The 16,019-nt window shown below is 38.1% G+C and overlaps 1 protein-coding gene across 10 annotated transcripts in view; it reads right to left on the bottom strand.

Annotated features, from left to right (window-relative positions):
* Nucleotides 1–16,019, bottom strand: part of GOLGB1 (golgin B1) — an 85,029-nt gene that overhangs the window by 4,481 nt on the left and 64,529 nt on the right. For 7 of the 10 annotated variants that reach the window (XM_017508150.2, XM_017508146.2, XM_017508145.2 and 4 more), the window contains 6 exons: nt 14,385–14,563; nt 9,932–10,097; nt 9,540–9,677; nt 2,003–2,158; nt 1,180–1,277; nt 614–748 (listed from right to left, as the gene is read on the bottom strand). In XM_017508150.2, the coding sequence (XP_017363639.1) occupies nt 614–748; nt 1,180–1,277; nt 2,003–2,158; nt 9,540–9,677; nt 9,932–10,097; nt 14,385–14,563 (872 nt within the window). The remainder of the gene's footprint in view (nt 1–613; nt 749–1,179; nt 1,278–2,002; nt 2,159–9,539; nt 9,678–9,931; nt 10,098–14,384; nt 14,564–16,019) is intronic. The other 3 variants (XM_017508147.2, XM_017508144.2, XM_017508151.2) reach the window with 1 other exon arrangement.

Genomic DNA, 16,019 nt, shown 5'->3' on the forward strand with positions numbered 1-16,019 from the left:
TGCCTCAGCCTCCTGAGTAGCTGGGATTACAGGCACGCGCCACCATGCCCAGCTAATGTTTTGTATTTTTAGTAGAGACGGGGTTTCACCGTGTTGACCAGAATGGTCTCGATCTCTTGACCTCGTGATCCACCCGCCTCGGCCTCCCAAAGTGCTGGGATTACAGGCGTGAGCCACTGCGCCCGGCCAAAAGCTACATTCTTTTAATATCATTTATAAAGCGTTCTTATAATTTCTCAATCTTTTAATCTTTTAAAAAAGATTTCAATGGATTCAGATCTCAGATAGAAAATGGGGTTGTCACTTATTTGATTCTCTAAAGAACCCAATACCTACCTCATATAGTTATTGTTGGGATGAAATAGAACATCCTTTGATAATGGTAGATATCATTATTATTCTCTAAGAATTACTGTTTTAGAAAACACTGACTCTCCTAGACGACAAACGTACAATGTTCTCTTGGGTGACCACAGTGATCACTAAACACATTGCAGCAACTACCTGAAGATGAGAAAAAGATCTAAAGAAATCTTAAGTCTGGCAGGAAATGTACATGAGTATGATCAGAAAGGATCAGAAGGGAAGAGAGGCTATCTCCCTCAGCCTTTACCGTCTGATCTGCTCCTCAGCCACAGAGAGGGCATTCTCAGCAGCCACTCTTTGGTCTCGTTCTTCTTCCAGCAGCTTCCTTAATTCATTCACTTCCTGTCTGGTGTTGCACAGCTGCTGCTGAGCTTCAGAAAAGCTTTAGTATGAAAAGAAAACAGAGCATCACTAGATGCAGAACACAGTTGCTAATACAAGGGATTCAAAGTCTTCGTAAGGTTGTAAAGCAGGAAAATTCACAGAAGCCTGTCTGAGCATGATATTTTAAAAGCAAAGCTGTAGAGGGATTAAATGATGCTGCAGAAAATACCTAAAGAAATTTCAGGAACTGATTATCTTTCATTGTACTACCATAGAGTAGTTGTTAGTGGTATGTGTTGCTCTTTTTGTTTTACAAACTTTTCACACGCAAGTTAGTTATTTTTGTTACTATTTGATCCTCACATAACTTCTGTCAGGCTAATAATACGACATATTAAATCCATATGAAGGACTCCAGTTAAATCTAGAATACCACCCAGTTTCTGTACTCTGGTATATGCTCCAGGGTTGAGAGCGCCACTCCCCTACCTTTGCTGTGGCTCTCTTAGTTCCTCAGGGTCACTCTTTCTGTGAACTCCATTCTTTTCCTGGGGAGCTCCTGGAGCAACATCTATATTTAGTGGCCCCTAGAAGAAGAATAAGCTTAGTAATTCACTGAAAAAAACTCTTAAGAAAGTGTACTCGAGCAAAATTAGAGCTTGTTTATAGAGGACTATCCCCACTTAGAATTCTCAAGTTTAAATTTAGAAGAGAGAAGCTTCTGCTCTAGCAGATTGCTCACCTACATAAACCTCTTGTCTTGATTAGGTTTTTTATCCCAGATTCTCATTTCTGAATTTCTCCTCTTAAAAGTCAAGTCTGCTGTGGACGCTTATGGATTTTCCAGATGCCACTTTGTTCCTTCCCTTGCTTGCCAGCCCCTCCCAACCCCCTTCTCCTCCTCTATATCCTATACATCTCCATACTAATTCTCAGTCTCCTCTAACTTCAACACTGCATTTCTCTCCCTGGCTGTCAACAGTGCTGCCTGTTTTGTTTCTCAGGTCCAAAGCTTCCTACAATTTTCTTATTGCTTAAAGCAAAATCAACAGTTTATCTGTTTCAGAGTAACAAAAGTCTCAGTCATCACTGTTTCTCACTCATGTTTTGATTTCTCTCCTACCATCTCACTGATCGTTTTTCTTCTAATTGCTTCCCTGTAATTTTTCTCTGACCTTATTCCCATCTCAGTTAACTCTTTCTTCTCTCCCACTTTCTTCCATGACAACTAATTACATTAACTTCTTCCATACTGCTCTTTGGTGCTTCACCACTTGAATTCAATTTCATCACACTTCTCCCAGTCTCTTACCTCCTTACTCACTGCCTGCAGCTCTTGAACCTGCTTCTCCAAGACTGCACAGTGATTAAAAAGGTCACCATACTGCTGCTGGTTCTCACGAAGACTCTGACTGGTATCGCAGAGCTGAATGGAAAGGGTGTTTTTCTCTTCTAGTAGCTGAGAGAACTGAAACAGAGGTGAGGATAAGCAGCATCCTGCAGTACCATAAGCAGTGCTTAGGTGAACTGTTCTGAGTTTTCAGGATCTAATTTTCCTAAGGAAGACCTTTGTTTCAGCAACAGCAACAATAGCACTTTGTGTTCCTTCAAAGTTGGAAAACGCATATTTTTTTTGACCAAGACAAAAAACAAATCTGGAGGAGTAGCAGAAAGGTTTTGTTGTTTATTTTTAATGGTGCCCAGTAAATTAACCAAAAAACCATGAAACAGAAATCCATAAGCAATCTAATAAGATAGGCTATTCTGGGTATATAAGAGGGGGAAGGCAGTGCTTCAGGTCCAAGTTCATGGTACTAACAAATGACAATAATCTCTAGAACTCAACATGGCTAGAGAGAGCTGTCACCCCAAAATCTGTGCAATAGTATTACTAGACAGATTCCTCAATACCATAGAGAGTTATAAGTTACTAAGAGAATAGAATAAGAAATTATAACATGTGGTAGAAGAGAGAAACAAAATAAATCCCAACATGTCTATGTATGTCTCAGAAACTGTATTGGGAGCATAGATTCTCCCAGGTAGAAACATTTCAGTCACTTAAAGCAGGACTCTCCTCTACTGTATGACTAACAGGTCATTGTTCAGTCTTCCCTTGAATGTGTTCAGTATCAGGGTGCCTACTACTTGGCAAAGCAACCTGAACCATTTAAATTCATTTTTATATTGAGTGAAAAATTTACCTATTGTAGCTTCTACCCATTGATTTGAATTTGGTCCTCTGGAACTATAATTCTAATTCTTTACTTGCAGGCTGTCAAGTTTTAAGTTTTAGTTGTGATTAGCATCCAGGTACATTAATAACCACAGTGATGTCTCGCCAAGTTATCTATCATAGGGCCATGTACATTATGTGAGAGAAACCCAGTATACTGGCTGCATGTCAATCTTTTCTTGATGATTCTTTTTTGTAAGTTTTTGTGAAAAAAAGTTGAAACAATGTTTTGGAGAAGAGAGGACAGTTTTCTAGAGACACTCCGAGAAAGGGCATTTGATACATATAGAAAATCAGAGCAAAAGAATCCACACATACCTGTAAAAGTGCTCTGTTAGCTGAAAATTGATCTTCAAATGTAGGGTTATTTTTTGTGTTTGTTATTCTGAAAAGCAATGTTAACTTACAAAGTACTTTCACCAGTATCATCTTATTTGAGAGAGGTAGAGAAAGGATTCCTGTCCTTGTTTGCAAGCTAGTAGATGTCAAATTAGGACTCAAGAGTGGTTTTTGATTCCAAGTCTAGAGTTCTATCTATTATCTAATGGTGTTCAATCTGACAGTCTAGCAAGGAAAGTTAAGAAAATTATAGGAGTTTTGTTTGGGGGGGATGGGAGGAGGTGAGAATAGTTAGAAAAGGATATAAATATTTGAGAAGCAATATTAATTTGAAGAGAGTTAACTAGGTACAATGACAACTACTGGATTCTGAGACAGGAAACATATTCTTCCCTTAGCCTAGAAGCAGCTAATTTTCCTGGCCACAATGAACAGTCCAAACCATACCAAACAAAAACATAGGTCCTTCTAGTTTCGGGGCTGGCAAACTATGATCCAGTGCCTGCCGCCCTTTTATTGTAAATAAGGTTTTACTGGAACACAATCACCCCCAATTGATTCTATACTGTCTATGGCTGCTTTTGTGTTACAACTGCAGAGATGAGTAATTGTTAACAAAGACCATATGGTCAACAAACCTAAAATATTGTCTGAGCCCTAAGGAAAAGTTTGCTGACCTCTACTTTAGCTTATAAGCTACTATATTTCACTGTATCTACACCTATAAAAATGAAATAGGAGGGAACAATTTAGATTATATCACTAATCAACCATTCATGTTTTTAAGTTTCTAGCACATTCTTAAATTATACACAAACATCCAACCAAGCTGGTAGAAATGTAGTCATCCCTTGTTATCCGTGGGGTACTGGTTTCAGGACCACCCCTGACCTCCAAAACCCAGTATATCAAAATTCAAGGTTGCTCAAATCCCTTATATATGGGATGGTATTTGCATATAACCTATACACAACCTCTCATTACTTAAAAATGTTTTAAAATTCATGCATAATAGATGTACATGGTTTCAGAATACATGCTATAATGTAATTCATTCATATAATTTGTAAAGATCAAATCAGTGTATTTGGAATATCCATCAGCTTAAATATTTGTCTTTATGCTAGAAGCATTTAAATTCTTCTCTTCCAGCTATTTTGAAATATACAACAGACTGTGGTAAACTATAATCACCTACTGATTTACCTAACATTAGGTCTTATTTCTTTTATCAAACCATGTATTTGTATCCATTAGTCAACTTCTCTTCTTTCCCTCCTCTCCTTTATTATTCCCGCACTCTCTATCTTCATGAGATTTACTTTTTTTGCTCCCACACGAGTGAGAATGTGATATTTGTCTTTCTGTTCTTGGCTTATTTCACTTAACATAACGTCCTCCAGTTCCATCCATGTTGCCACAAATGACAGAATTTCATACCTCTTTATAGCAGAATAACATTCCCTTGCGTATATACCACATTTTTAATCTATTCGTCTGTTGATGGGCACTTACGTTGATTCTATATTTTGTTTTTTATGAATAGTTGCAATAAACATGGGAGTGCAGATGTTTTTTTGATATACTGATTTCCTTTCTTTTCAATATGTGGGTTGTTGGATCATATGATAGTTCTATTTTTAGTTTTTTGAGACAACTCCATACTGTTCTCCATAGTGGTTATACTAATTTACACCGCTAACAGTGTAAGAGAGTTCCCCTTTCTCTGCATCCTTGCCAGCATCTGTTATTGCCTGCTTTTTTGATAAAGGCCATTTCAGCAGAGGTGAGATGACATTCACTATAGCTTTGATTCACAATTCTCTGATAATTAGTGATGCTGAGTATTTTTTTTATATCTGTTGGCTATTTGTCTTCTTTTGAGAAATGTCTATTCAGACATTTTGCCCATTTATAATTATTTGTTTGCTTGTTACTTGAGTCCTTTATATATTCTGGTTATTAATCCCTTGTTAGATGGGTAGTTTGCAAATGTTTTCTCTCATTCTGTGGGTTGTCTCTTTACTCTGTTGATGGCTTCCTTTGATGTACAGAAGCCTTTTAGCTTGCCGTAATCCCATTTGTTTATTCTTGCCTTCGTTGCCTGTACTTTTCAGGTCTTACACAAAAAAGCCTTGGCCAGATCCATGTCGTGAAGCATTTCCACATATTTTGTTCTAGTAGTTTCGTATCTTAGAATTAAGTCTTTAATCCATTTTGACTTTTTTTGTATGATGAGAGATAGGAGTCTAGTTTTATTCTTCTGCATATACATATCCAGTTATCCCAGCACTATTTATCAGAAATTGTCCTTTCCCCATTGTATGTTCTTTGTGCCTTTGTTGAAGATTAAGTTGCCCCTAAATGCCTGGCTTTATATCTGGGTTTTTAATTTCATTTCATTGGCGCTCTGTGTGTCTGTTTTTATGCCAGTATCATGCTGACTTGTTTATTATAGCCTTTGTAGTAAAATTTGAAATCAGGTAGTGTGATGCTTCCAGCTTTGTTCTTTTTTGTAATAGAGTCTCACTCTGGCGCCCAGAATAGAGTGCAGTGACGTGATATCGGCTCACTGCAACCTCTGCCTCCTGGGTTCATGCGATTCTCCTGCCCCAGCCTCCCGAGTAGCTGGGATTACAGGCGCCTGCCACCACAGCTGGCTAATTTTTATATTTTTAGTAGAGACAGGGTTTCACCATGTTGGCCAACCTAGTCTCAAACGACCTCAGGTGATCCACTCACCTCAGGCTCCCAAAGTGCTGGGATTACAGGTGGGAGCTACCACGCCTAGCTTTGTTTTTTTAAAATCAAGATTGCTTTAGCTATTTAGGAGCTTTTGTGGTTTCATATACATTCATTTTTTTTTTTTTAACATTTCTGTGAAGAATATAAGTGGTATTTTGATATGGACTGCATTTAATCTGTAGATTGCTTTGTGTAGTACTGTCATTTTAATGATATTAATTCTTCTAATCCATGAGCATGAAATCTCTTTCCTTTTTTTTGTATCCAATTTCTTTCACAGTATTTTATAAATCTTTCAATTCTTTAGTTAAATTGATTTCCAAGTATTATATATTCTTTGTAACTACTATAAATGGGATGGCTTTCTATGTATGTATGTATGTTTTTGAGACAGAGTTTCACTCTGTCACCCAGGCTGGAGTGCAGTGGCGTGATCTCAGGTCACTGCAACCTCTGACTCTCAGGTTCAAGTGATTCATGTGCCTCAGCCACCAGAGTAGCTGGGATTACAGTCGTGTACCACCACAACTGGCTAATTTTTGTATTTTTAGTAGAGAAGGGATTTTGCCATGTTGGCCAGACTGGTCTCAAACTCCTGGCCTCAAGTGATCCGTCCACCTTGGCCTCCCAAAGTGCTGGGATTATGGGCATGAGCCATCATGCCTGGCCGGGATTGCTTTCTTGATTTATTTTCCAGATTGTTTGCTGTTGGCATATATAAATGCTACTGATTTTTGCCTGTTGACTTTGTATCCTGTAACTTTAGTGAATTTATCAGTTCTAATAGTTTTTTGGTGAATTCTTTAAGTTTTTCTAAATGTAAGGTCATATCAAGGGCAAAAAAGGCTAATTTGACCTCTTCCTTTACAATCTACATGTGCTTTATTTATTTCCTCTTGCCTAATTGCTCTAGTCAGGGTGTCTAGTAATATATTAAATAACAGTGGTGAAAATGGGCATCCTTGTCTTATTTCAGATCTTAGAAGAAAGGCCTTCAATTTTTCCCTGTTCAGTACATTATTAGCTGTATCCTCCCATATACTTTAAATAATCTCTAGATTACTTATAATACCTAATACAAAGCAAATGCTATATAAACAGTTGTTATATTTTTAAGATGCATATTTTTTTCTGGAATATTTTCAACCTATGTTTAGTTAAATCTGTGAATGCAGAACTTACCAATACAAAAGGCCAACTGTAAATATAAAATATGAACATCGGAAGAGAGAATTAGGGCACTGGCTTAGAAGAGAAGCAATCAATGGTGATAGTCTATCTACTACAATCTCATTCTAGGGCCCAAGAAGCAATTCTCCTAGTTAGCTCGAGTGAGACTAAGCTCTTGGGATTGTAAGCCTCATGAAGGACCATGTGTATCCTCAGTACCCAGCATACAGCCAGGCTCATGGAAGGCAAATAACAATTATCTGTTTAATGACTGAATAAGGCTAGGAATGGAGGTGCCTTTCTTACAGTTGAGTTCTTTTTTTCCCAGGCTGGAGTGCAGTGGCGTGATCTTGGCTCATTGCAACCTCCATCTCCCGGGTTCAAGCAATTCTCTGCCTTAGCCTCCAGAGTAGCTGGGATTACAGGTGCCCACCACCACACCTGGATAATTTTTGTATTTTTGGTAGAGATGGGGTTTCACCATCTTGGCCGGGCTGGTCTGGAACTCCTGATCTCGTGATGTACCCGCCTTGGCCTCCCAAAATGCCGAGATTACAGGCATGAGCCACCACACCCGGCCCTTACAGTTGAGTTCTAAAGGAAGAACTGTTTCTCACTTAGAATAACAGTGACCTAATGCAGCGTTTCTCACACTTCAAGTGGAATTACATATCTCAATAAAGCTGTTAAAAAACACAACTTTGATTATGACTTAGAACCCAGTATATAAATATATATAATTAAAACTAAAGTTTATCAAAGATAGACATACTCTTTATTATATATTACATACATGTTTTTACCTCATTTCCTTATTTGTAAAAACTTTGACTGTACTATTTGTAATAGACCCAAACTGGAGAAGCCCAAATGTCCTTCAAAAGAATAGAGACATTGTGGCATATGCCTACAATGCAATACTATACAGCATGAGAATGGAAAAATGACACTATATGCAACAACACGAATGAATCTCACAAAATAAATGAAACAATACAAAAGAAAAGATATGACTCCATTTATATGTAGTTCTAAGGGGTAGGAGTGAACAGAAGAAGATACAAGGGACTTCTGGAGTTCTGGTATATTCTGATCCTAGATCTGGGTGCTGATTATATGGGCATCTTCACCTTGTGAAAATATACCATACTGTACTTATGATTTGTTTACTTTTCTGTATGTTTTACTTCAATAAAATATTTAAATTTTTTTAGTTGTTACCCACCAAAATGATTTCATCATTTATTAATGGTCCTGAATTTCAGTTTAAAACACTGTCCTAGACAGACAAATGCCCAACATGATTCAGAGTCTAATGTTTGGAGAGTAAATGTAATATGGCTGAGATGGGATTTAGTTCATGGAAAGAAGAGATGGGCTAGAGCTATAAGGAGTGGAACTTCCGGAAATAGCTCATTCGCTGGAAGGAGAACTGCATGGCAACTGCTCTGGAGTCCCTCTGAAAACTCCCAGATAAATCTCCCAACAAAGGGTCTTCAGTTTAAATCATTTGGGCCTGCAAACCTTAAAAAATGCAAATGTCTCCTCCAAGTTAATAGTGTTAGTCTCTAATACTTTAGTGTCAATTAGTTGAATTTAACTACATTTAATAAGTACCTTCTACATATGGCAGGCACTGTGCTTTTCCATGTACATGATCACATTTATCTTAGACTGACTTCCTTCTAACACCTCAGGCAAGTTACTTAATACTCCCAAGGCCTTTTTCCTCGCCTGTGAAAATAGCCTAGTAAGCTTTATAAATTTTGGGTCACAGACCCCTTGTCAACTGATGAGTTCTTGTGATGTAAAGCTTACACACATACACACACACACACACCCCATTGTGCATATAATTTTGGGACATTCTTGGCTCTCCTCAAAGCTAATCTCTTGATTTCTGATTCTCATTGATCTCTAAATATCTTGTAGTTCTGTCATAGACTACTTAGCTGAGTTCCTCTCAAGAAAGCAGAACTAGGGCAGATGTCACTAAAGAATATTTTGAATAGTCAGAGAGCAATTGGAGGACAATCCTTAAGAGGGTGGGGTAGGGAGTAACCTCGGCATTACTAACAAGTGACACAGGTCGGGGGGAAGGCTTCCTAAAATAGTTGGCTTTTTTACTCTTACTGTCTGGATTTATCCAATCATTCCCAAGGACTCACCAAGGGCAAAGAACAAGAAATGGCCCTGTGTCCAGTGTTTTGGAATAAGCACCTAGGTTCTGAGAAAGTGAAACTTCTATACCCTAAGATATGCTACAGCTGGGACTCCATGCTGAATCGGCTTCTACTTGCCTTCTTGTTCTAGTCATGGAAAAAAGAAACTGAATTCCAGTTCAGCAGGAAATAGTTACCTTGCTATTCAGTTGCTGAATTCTTAATTCCTTTTGGTGAATTTCCTTTAAGCTGTCATTGAGCTGAGTCCTGAGAAGTTCTGTCTCATAAACCAGATTTTGCGACCCATCTGAGGAAGCTGATGTCTCTGGGGATGCCTGTCAGAACATAAACATCAATGAAATTCTCTCCTAAGATTGCTCATGCTTTAATTCCTTCCCTCTAGAAATCCTGTCCACCCCATAGGAAGTTATAAGGTGGCTTATGGACAATTAATAGTGGCTGATGGGCACTTAATTTGTAGGAAGCTGATGCTTTCTGGGTGGTGCCTTTATTTTTTTTAATTTTCTCTGCAATCATCATTTGTTTAAAAATTTATCTCTGAGTAACAATCAGCATTGAAATTACTCACCTGTCTTTGGTATTGCACTTTGAGGGGCTGAGTCTGAGAGGAAGAAGACCTCAATTCCCTTATAAGACTCTGCAGATGACTGAGCTGCTGATCTTTATCTGAGATAGCCATAAGGTACTGCTCCTTCATTCTTCTTTCATGTATTTCCCAGGAACTCTTCTCCATCCTAGAAAAAACATGACGCAATCACAGGTAAAAATATACTTGTAGCTGGGCGTGGTAGCACATGTAACCCCAGCACTTTGCTTATCTTCAAGGCTAATCAAATCTGGAAGTTAAAGAAAGAAAGTCTAAGAAAAAGGTGGAAAGAGAGAAAATGTGGGGAAAAAACAGAAATCTTTTTTTCATCTCTTTTTCTCTCCTCTAAGGATCAATTACATAAGGAAATAAGGAAAATAAATATCCTTTTAGATTACTGTTAGAGAAAATTTAAAGAAGAAAGACTGCAGAAAATAAGCCTTTAGTGCCCTGCAGCTTTTCGTAGGTTTACACTAGTACCAACACTTTAATATTTCTGTAGTTCTAGGTGATGTGGAGATAATATGAGAGGCATCAAATAATATGATGCTCTGATATGGTACCAATCACCTTTAGAGGGCCCAAACGTCAATGATCAGCATTAAAGTGCACTAAAGGACACAGCAAGTGCCTAAACTTTTAATGATAAGATTCTAACAGAATAAAGCTGGGGCAGCTGTTTCCTGAAGAAAAATGAAAGTTAAAATGGAGCAACTTATCTTTTCTCTTGAGATTCAATTTCAAAAAGAAGGAACAGAAATTTATATTTCTGAAGAGCAAAACTCTTATTATTTTGTCTTTTTTTTTTTTTAACTTGCTCTGCAACCATCATCATCTGTTTAAAAAAAGAATTTGTTCTTGTATTATCTGGGGAAGCTGCCAACTCCATGCAACGAGCTTAATAAATGTTCACTTGTAAGCAAGTCCATAAAGATGTTAAATATAAAAATCTTTTAGATGTAATTTTACTCCATAAAGTTTAAATCATTAATTCTAAAAAGCATTTTGCTACATCAATGTTGCTTAAGGTTTGAAATCTCATGTATCTGAACATTAAGAACTCTCTTAGAGATGTTATGATATTTATACTATATTGACAGTTGTCATCCTAATGGCCCCTTGTAAGCTGGATAGGAATTGAGACTCCAACTCATATTCTCTGTATTCACTTGCCTCTTGTCCTCTAGCACTGGTGAGACAAAGCAGGTGCTGCTTGATCAGCAGCAATTTCCAACATGGAAATTCTCCCTTTAATATCAAATCTTGAAAGCTTTGAGTTTGATTTTTTTTTTTTTTTTTGAGACAGGGTCTCACTCTGTTGCCTAGGCTGGAGTATAGTGGCACGATGTTGGCTCACTGCAACCTCCACTTCCCGGGTTCAAGCAATTCTCCTGCCTCAGCCGCCCAAGCAGCTGGGATTGCAGGTACACGCCACCACACCCAGCTAATTTTTATATTTTTAGTAAAGACGAGGTTTCACCTTGTTGGCCAGGTTGGTCTCAAACTCCTAACCTCAGATAATCCGCTCGCTTCGGCCTCCCAAAGTGTTAGGATTACAGGCGTGAGCCACTGCACCCAGCGAGTTTGAATTTATTAAGGCATGACCTATCTTAAGTTAAACAGTAATAGCAACCCAAAAATGAGGTTGCAATAACTAGACCGGTTTTTATACACTAAGTGTTTATTCTTGGGATTAAATTTGTTAGAAAAACTGAATTTTAAAAATCAGAATTATAGTTCCTATCTTAATTTCTTCTGCCATGATAGCATTGTTATTGTTCTGTTCCTTAAAAAGAAAAGAGCTAGGATTTCTGGTTCTAGACAAAATAAAATAGAAACATTTCTCCTTATTCCTCCAAATAAGGCTGAGCATCCCTAATAAGAAAATCCAAAATGCTCCAAAATCCAAAACTTTTTGACCATTGACATGACACTCAAAGGAAATGCTCACTGGATAATGCAAATATTCCAAAATCCAAAAAATCTGCAATCCAAAACACTTCTAGTCCCAATCATTTCAGATAAGGAATATTCAACCTGTATAGATAAAACCCTTGGGCATTATAAATAAAAACAAACATAAGAAAATTTAGAAAGATGAAGGTGGCAGACCAGCGGGATCCCCAGACTTGAGGAATGACATGGCGGCAAGTTCTTTAGTTTTTTATTTGTATTCTACATATCCCAAACTGAATACTGGAGAATTCCATGACCCAGGAACACCAATGAGTACCAAATTTACTTTGCCTTGCCAAAGGACTAGGAAGGGACAGTCTGGCTAGACAGAGACATTAATGATAATAACCACCATATTCCAGGCAAACAACATGGGAAAACCACAGTATCTCACCACTCCCATTAACAAAGACCTGGTGGATAAGCCAGTCACATTCTTGCCTGGTGGTGACCAGGTACACCTCATCCTCCCTACTGGAGTAGTGTGAGAAGAGGCCAAGTATGGAGCTTAGACTCTTACCGTTACCTAGTACTAAGAAGGTGTCTCTCTCCGACTGCCTCTCTTCCCCCCACTCCCACTGTGGTATCAGTGGAAGCAACATGTGGGGCCTGGACATTCGCCTCCACCATAACGAGGTTAATAAGGCACTCTTCCTGGCCTCTGCAGAGGTTGTAACAGAAGAGACCAAGCAGGGAATCTGTACTTTGAGTACTACCCAGTTGTAACAAGGTGCCCCCTCTTCAACCATTCCCCACAGTGTCAGTAGAGGCTAAGCAGATAGCCTGAACTTTCACCACCACCTGGCAATAATGAGGTGCTCCTCTCCATTCCTTCCAGCACAGTATCAATGGAGGCCATGTGGGGAGCATGGACTTCCACTTCCCCTTGGCAGTGTCAGGGAATCCTTTCCTTCTAGGGATATCAATGAAGTTGAATGAGGTGCCTGGAATTCACCCTTCACCTAGTGGTAAAGTGGCAATGTCGTCCTTCCCCTGCTGGTGTAGTGTCAGTGAAGCTCGCTAATGCACAAGATTCAAATAAGACTTATAAATAAGTCTTATAAATTCCAAAACAAATTCCAAAATGTCCAGCATATAACTAAAAATCACTCATCGTACCAAGAACCAGGAAAACCATAACTTGATTAAGAAAAGGAAATCAACAGATTATAACACTGAGGTGACATAGGTATTAGAATGATATGACAAGGATTTTACAGCAGCCATCATAGAAATGCTTCAACAAGCAATTACTAACACACTGGGAAAAGTATGGAAAGCTTCAGGAAAGAAATAGAAAATATAAAGAAGAACTGAATGGAAATTCTAGAACTGAAAAACACAATATGTAAAATAAAAAGCTAACTCACTGGGTACAATAGCAGTATGGAGGTAAGAATCAGAGAACTTGAAAATCAAATAGAAAATACTAAATCTAAATTATAAAGAGAAAATAATCAGTAAATTGGATTTCATCAAAATTAAAAAGACCCTGTTGAAGGAGATGAAAAGATAAGCTGCGAATTGAGAAAAAATATTTGCAAACCACAAATCAGACACAGAACGATACCTATAATATATAAGAATGCTTAAAACTTAGTAAAAAAATTAACCCAACTGGAAAATGGACATAAGACATGAATAGATATTTCATTCATCAAAGAGGGTATATGGATGCTAAATACGCACATTAAAAAGATGTTCAGCCATTATGCCAAGTGGTTTTGCAATTTCTTAAAAAAGAAAACATTCACTTACTATATGAGCGAGCATTTGCATTCCTGGGCAATCATCTTAATGAAATAAAAACTTATATCCACATAAAACCTATACACAAATGTTCATAGTAGCTTTATTAGAATAGCTAAAAACTTAAAACAACATGCATATCCTTCAACAGGTGAATACAGTGGTATATTCATAATATGAAACAGTATAATGAAAAGAATTAACGATTGACACATACAATTCTGATGGATCTCAAGGGCATTATGGCACATGAAAAAAGCCAATTTCAAAGGGTTACATACTACAAGATTCCAATTAGAAAACATTCTCAAAATGACAAAATTGAAAACAGATTAGTGGTTGCTAGGGGTTAGGGATATGAGGAGGGTAGGGAAGGGAGGAATGTGACTATAAACTAGTAGCACAAAGGATGTATTTGTAGTAGTAGAGTAGTTCTGTATTTTGGTTGTGGTGACGCTTACATAAATATACATGTCAGAAAATTGCAGAGAACCACACACATAGATACTCAAATGAGTGCATGTAAAACTGGTAGAATCTGAATATGGTCTGTGAATTGTACCAATGTCAGTTTCCTGGTTTTGATATTGTACTACAGTTATGTAAGATGTTACCACTGGAAGAAACTAGGTGAATGGGTACATAGAAGCTTTCTGCACTGTTTTCCCAACTCTCTATAAATCTACAATTAGTTAAAATGAAAAGAGTTGAAAGGGAGGGATTATCGTACCTGAGCTGATGCAGCTCATGCTGCCAGGAGAGGTTTTCCTGCCTGAGCTCTTCTTGCATAATCTGAAATGTTTTTGTCTTATCTTGATACTCCTGAAGTTGAGCCTTCAGTGGATGTAACTCAGTGATCTCTTGATTAATCTGTAAGTATTGCTGCTGCAGATTCTTCAATTCCTTCAGCTTTAACCAAAGGGAAAATAAAAAGATTATCTGTCACAACTCATTCATCTAACTATAAGTCATTGGTAGCTCCCTACTAAGTCAGTCAGACACAACATGCAACCAGCACCAAACAGTCCACTGACAACATACCACTGCAGCATAAGTCTCTAAAGTGGTGAAATACATGCAGCTAGACTGGTGAAAATCACCCATGGATCTGCCGTCAAGGCTGCAGGGTCTGACTGACTATTCCTGTAACTTCTACTCCTTCCCCTGGCTCCAAAGATTCTAAGTTCACTTTAGGGCTACAGTTCTGGCATGGGGTAGACTGAAGGGACCTATAGCTTCACCGTGAGTGGGCACATCCTAAAACAAGAACTAGTTATGTGCCCTGGTTAGAGTTCTAAACTTTCCTACATGACTATCAATCTTAACAGTAGCTTAGTCAATACTGATTATAAAGAATGCAGAGCTGCTCAGTGGTTAAGGACACTTAGGTTCTGGAGTTAGATATCTTACTACTTCTTGGACATGTGACCCAACACATGTTCCTCATACCCTCTTAAGTCTTAATTTTCCTCATCTATCAAATGAAGATAATTATGGTACCTTTTTCATAAGAATATTGAGAAATGAGAAAATTAATGCATTTCACACATAAAGTTAGTGATGATGACAGACTTGCCTTTAATTAGTAAAACTGCCTACCTACATTTCAGATATATTTTTAAGGTCTTTATCTCCAATACTCATTAAAAGCTTAGTAAGTAAGAAATAATGTCAGGACATCTGGGCAAAGATGGGGACCTTGTTCACACACCTCTTTCACCCATTTAGAAACATCACTAAAGCTAAAATAATGGCATTTTTTAAAGCACAAAACACAAGAACAGGAAAGGAATCAGCAGTAATAAAATTAATTTTGGAAGCTCGAAAGCAGATGAATAAGTGGTAACTGACTTATCAGATGTGAGAAAGCAGAACTCTAAAGCTGGCAATAAGAAAATCCAAGAACCGGTAGCACTTACTCTGCAGAATCTTCAAAAGGCTCAGGAATTAACAATATCAGGTACCTCTGGAAAGGTGGTAATGGGGGTGGGGGGGAGGTGATAGCTGAGATAAGGAGGTCTAGATGAAAGCTGATTAAGAAACAATTTCATTTTATTTTCTGTTTTTCTTTTTGTTTTTTTTGTTTGTTTGTTTTTTGTAGATACAGAGTCTTCGTGTGTTGCTCAGGCTAGTCTCAAACTCCTGGGCTCAAGTGATCCTTCTGCCTCAGCCTCTCAAAGTGCTGGGATTACAGGTGTGAGCCACTGTACATGGCCAAAAAACAACTTCATCCATAGATCCCCTCCTCAGCTCTACACTTTTTGTTTCCCCAACAGACAATTAGTTTTATTCTCTGGAGAGGTAAAAGGGAGGGGAGCACTACACACTGGGGTCAGTTGGGGGGAAATAGGGGAGGGACGGTGGG

Source organism: Cebus imitator, unplaced genomic scaffold (genome assembly GCF_001604975.1).
Source record: "Cebus imitator isolate Cc_AM_T3 unplaced genomic scaffold, Cebus_imitator-1.0 Scaffold387, whole genome shotgun sequence".
Classification (NCBI taxonomy): Eukaryota; Metazoa; Chordata; class Mammalia; order Primates; family Cebidae; genus Cebus; species Cebus imitator.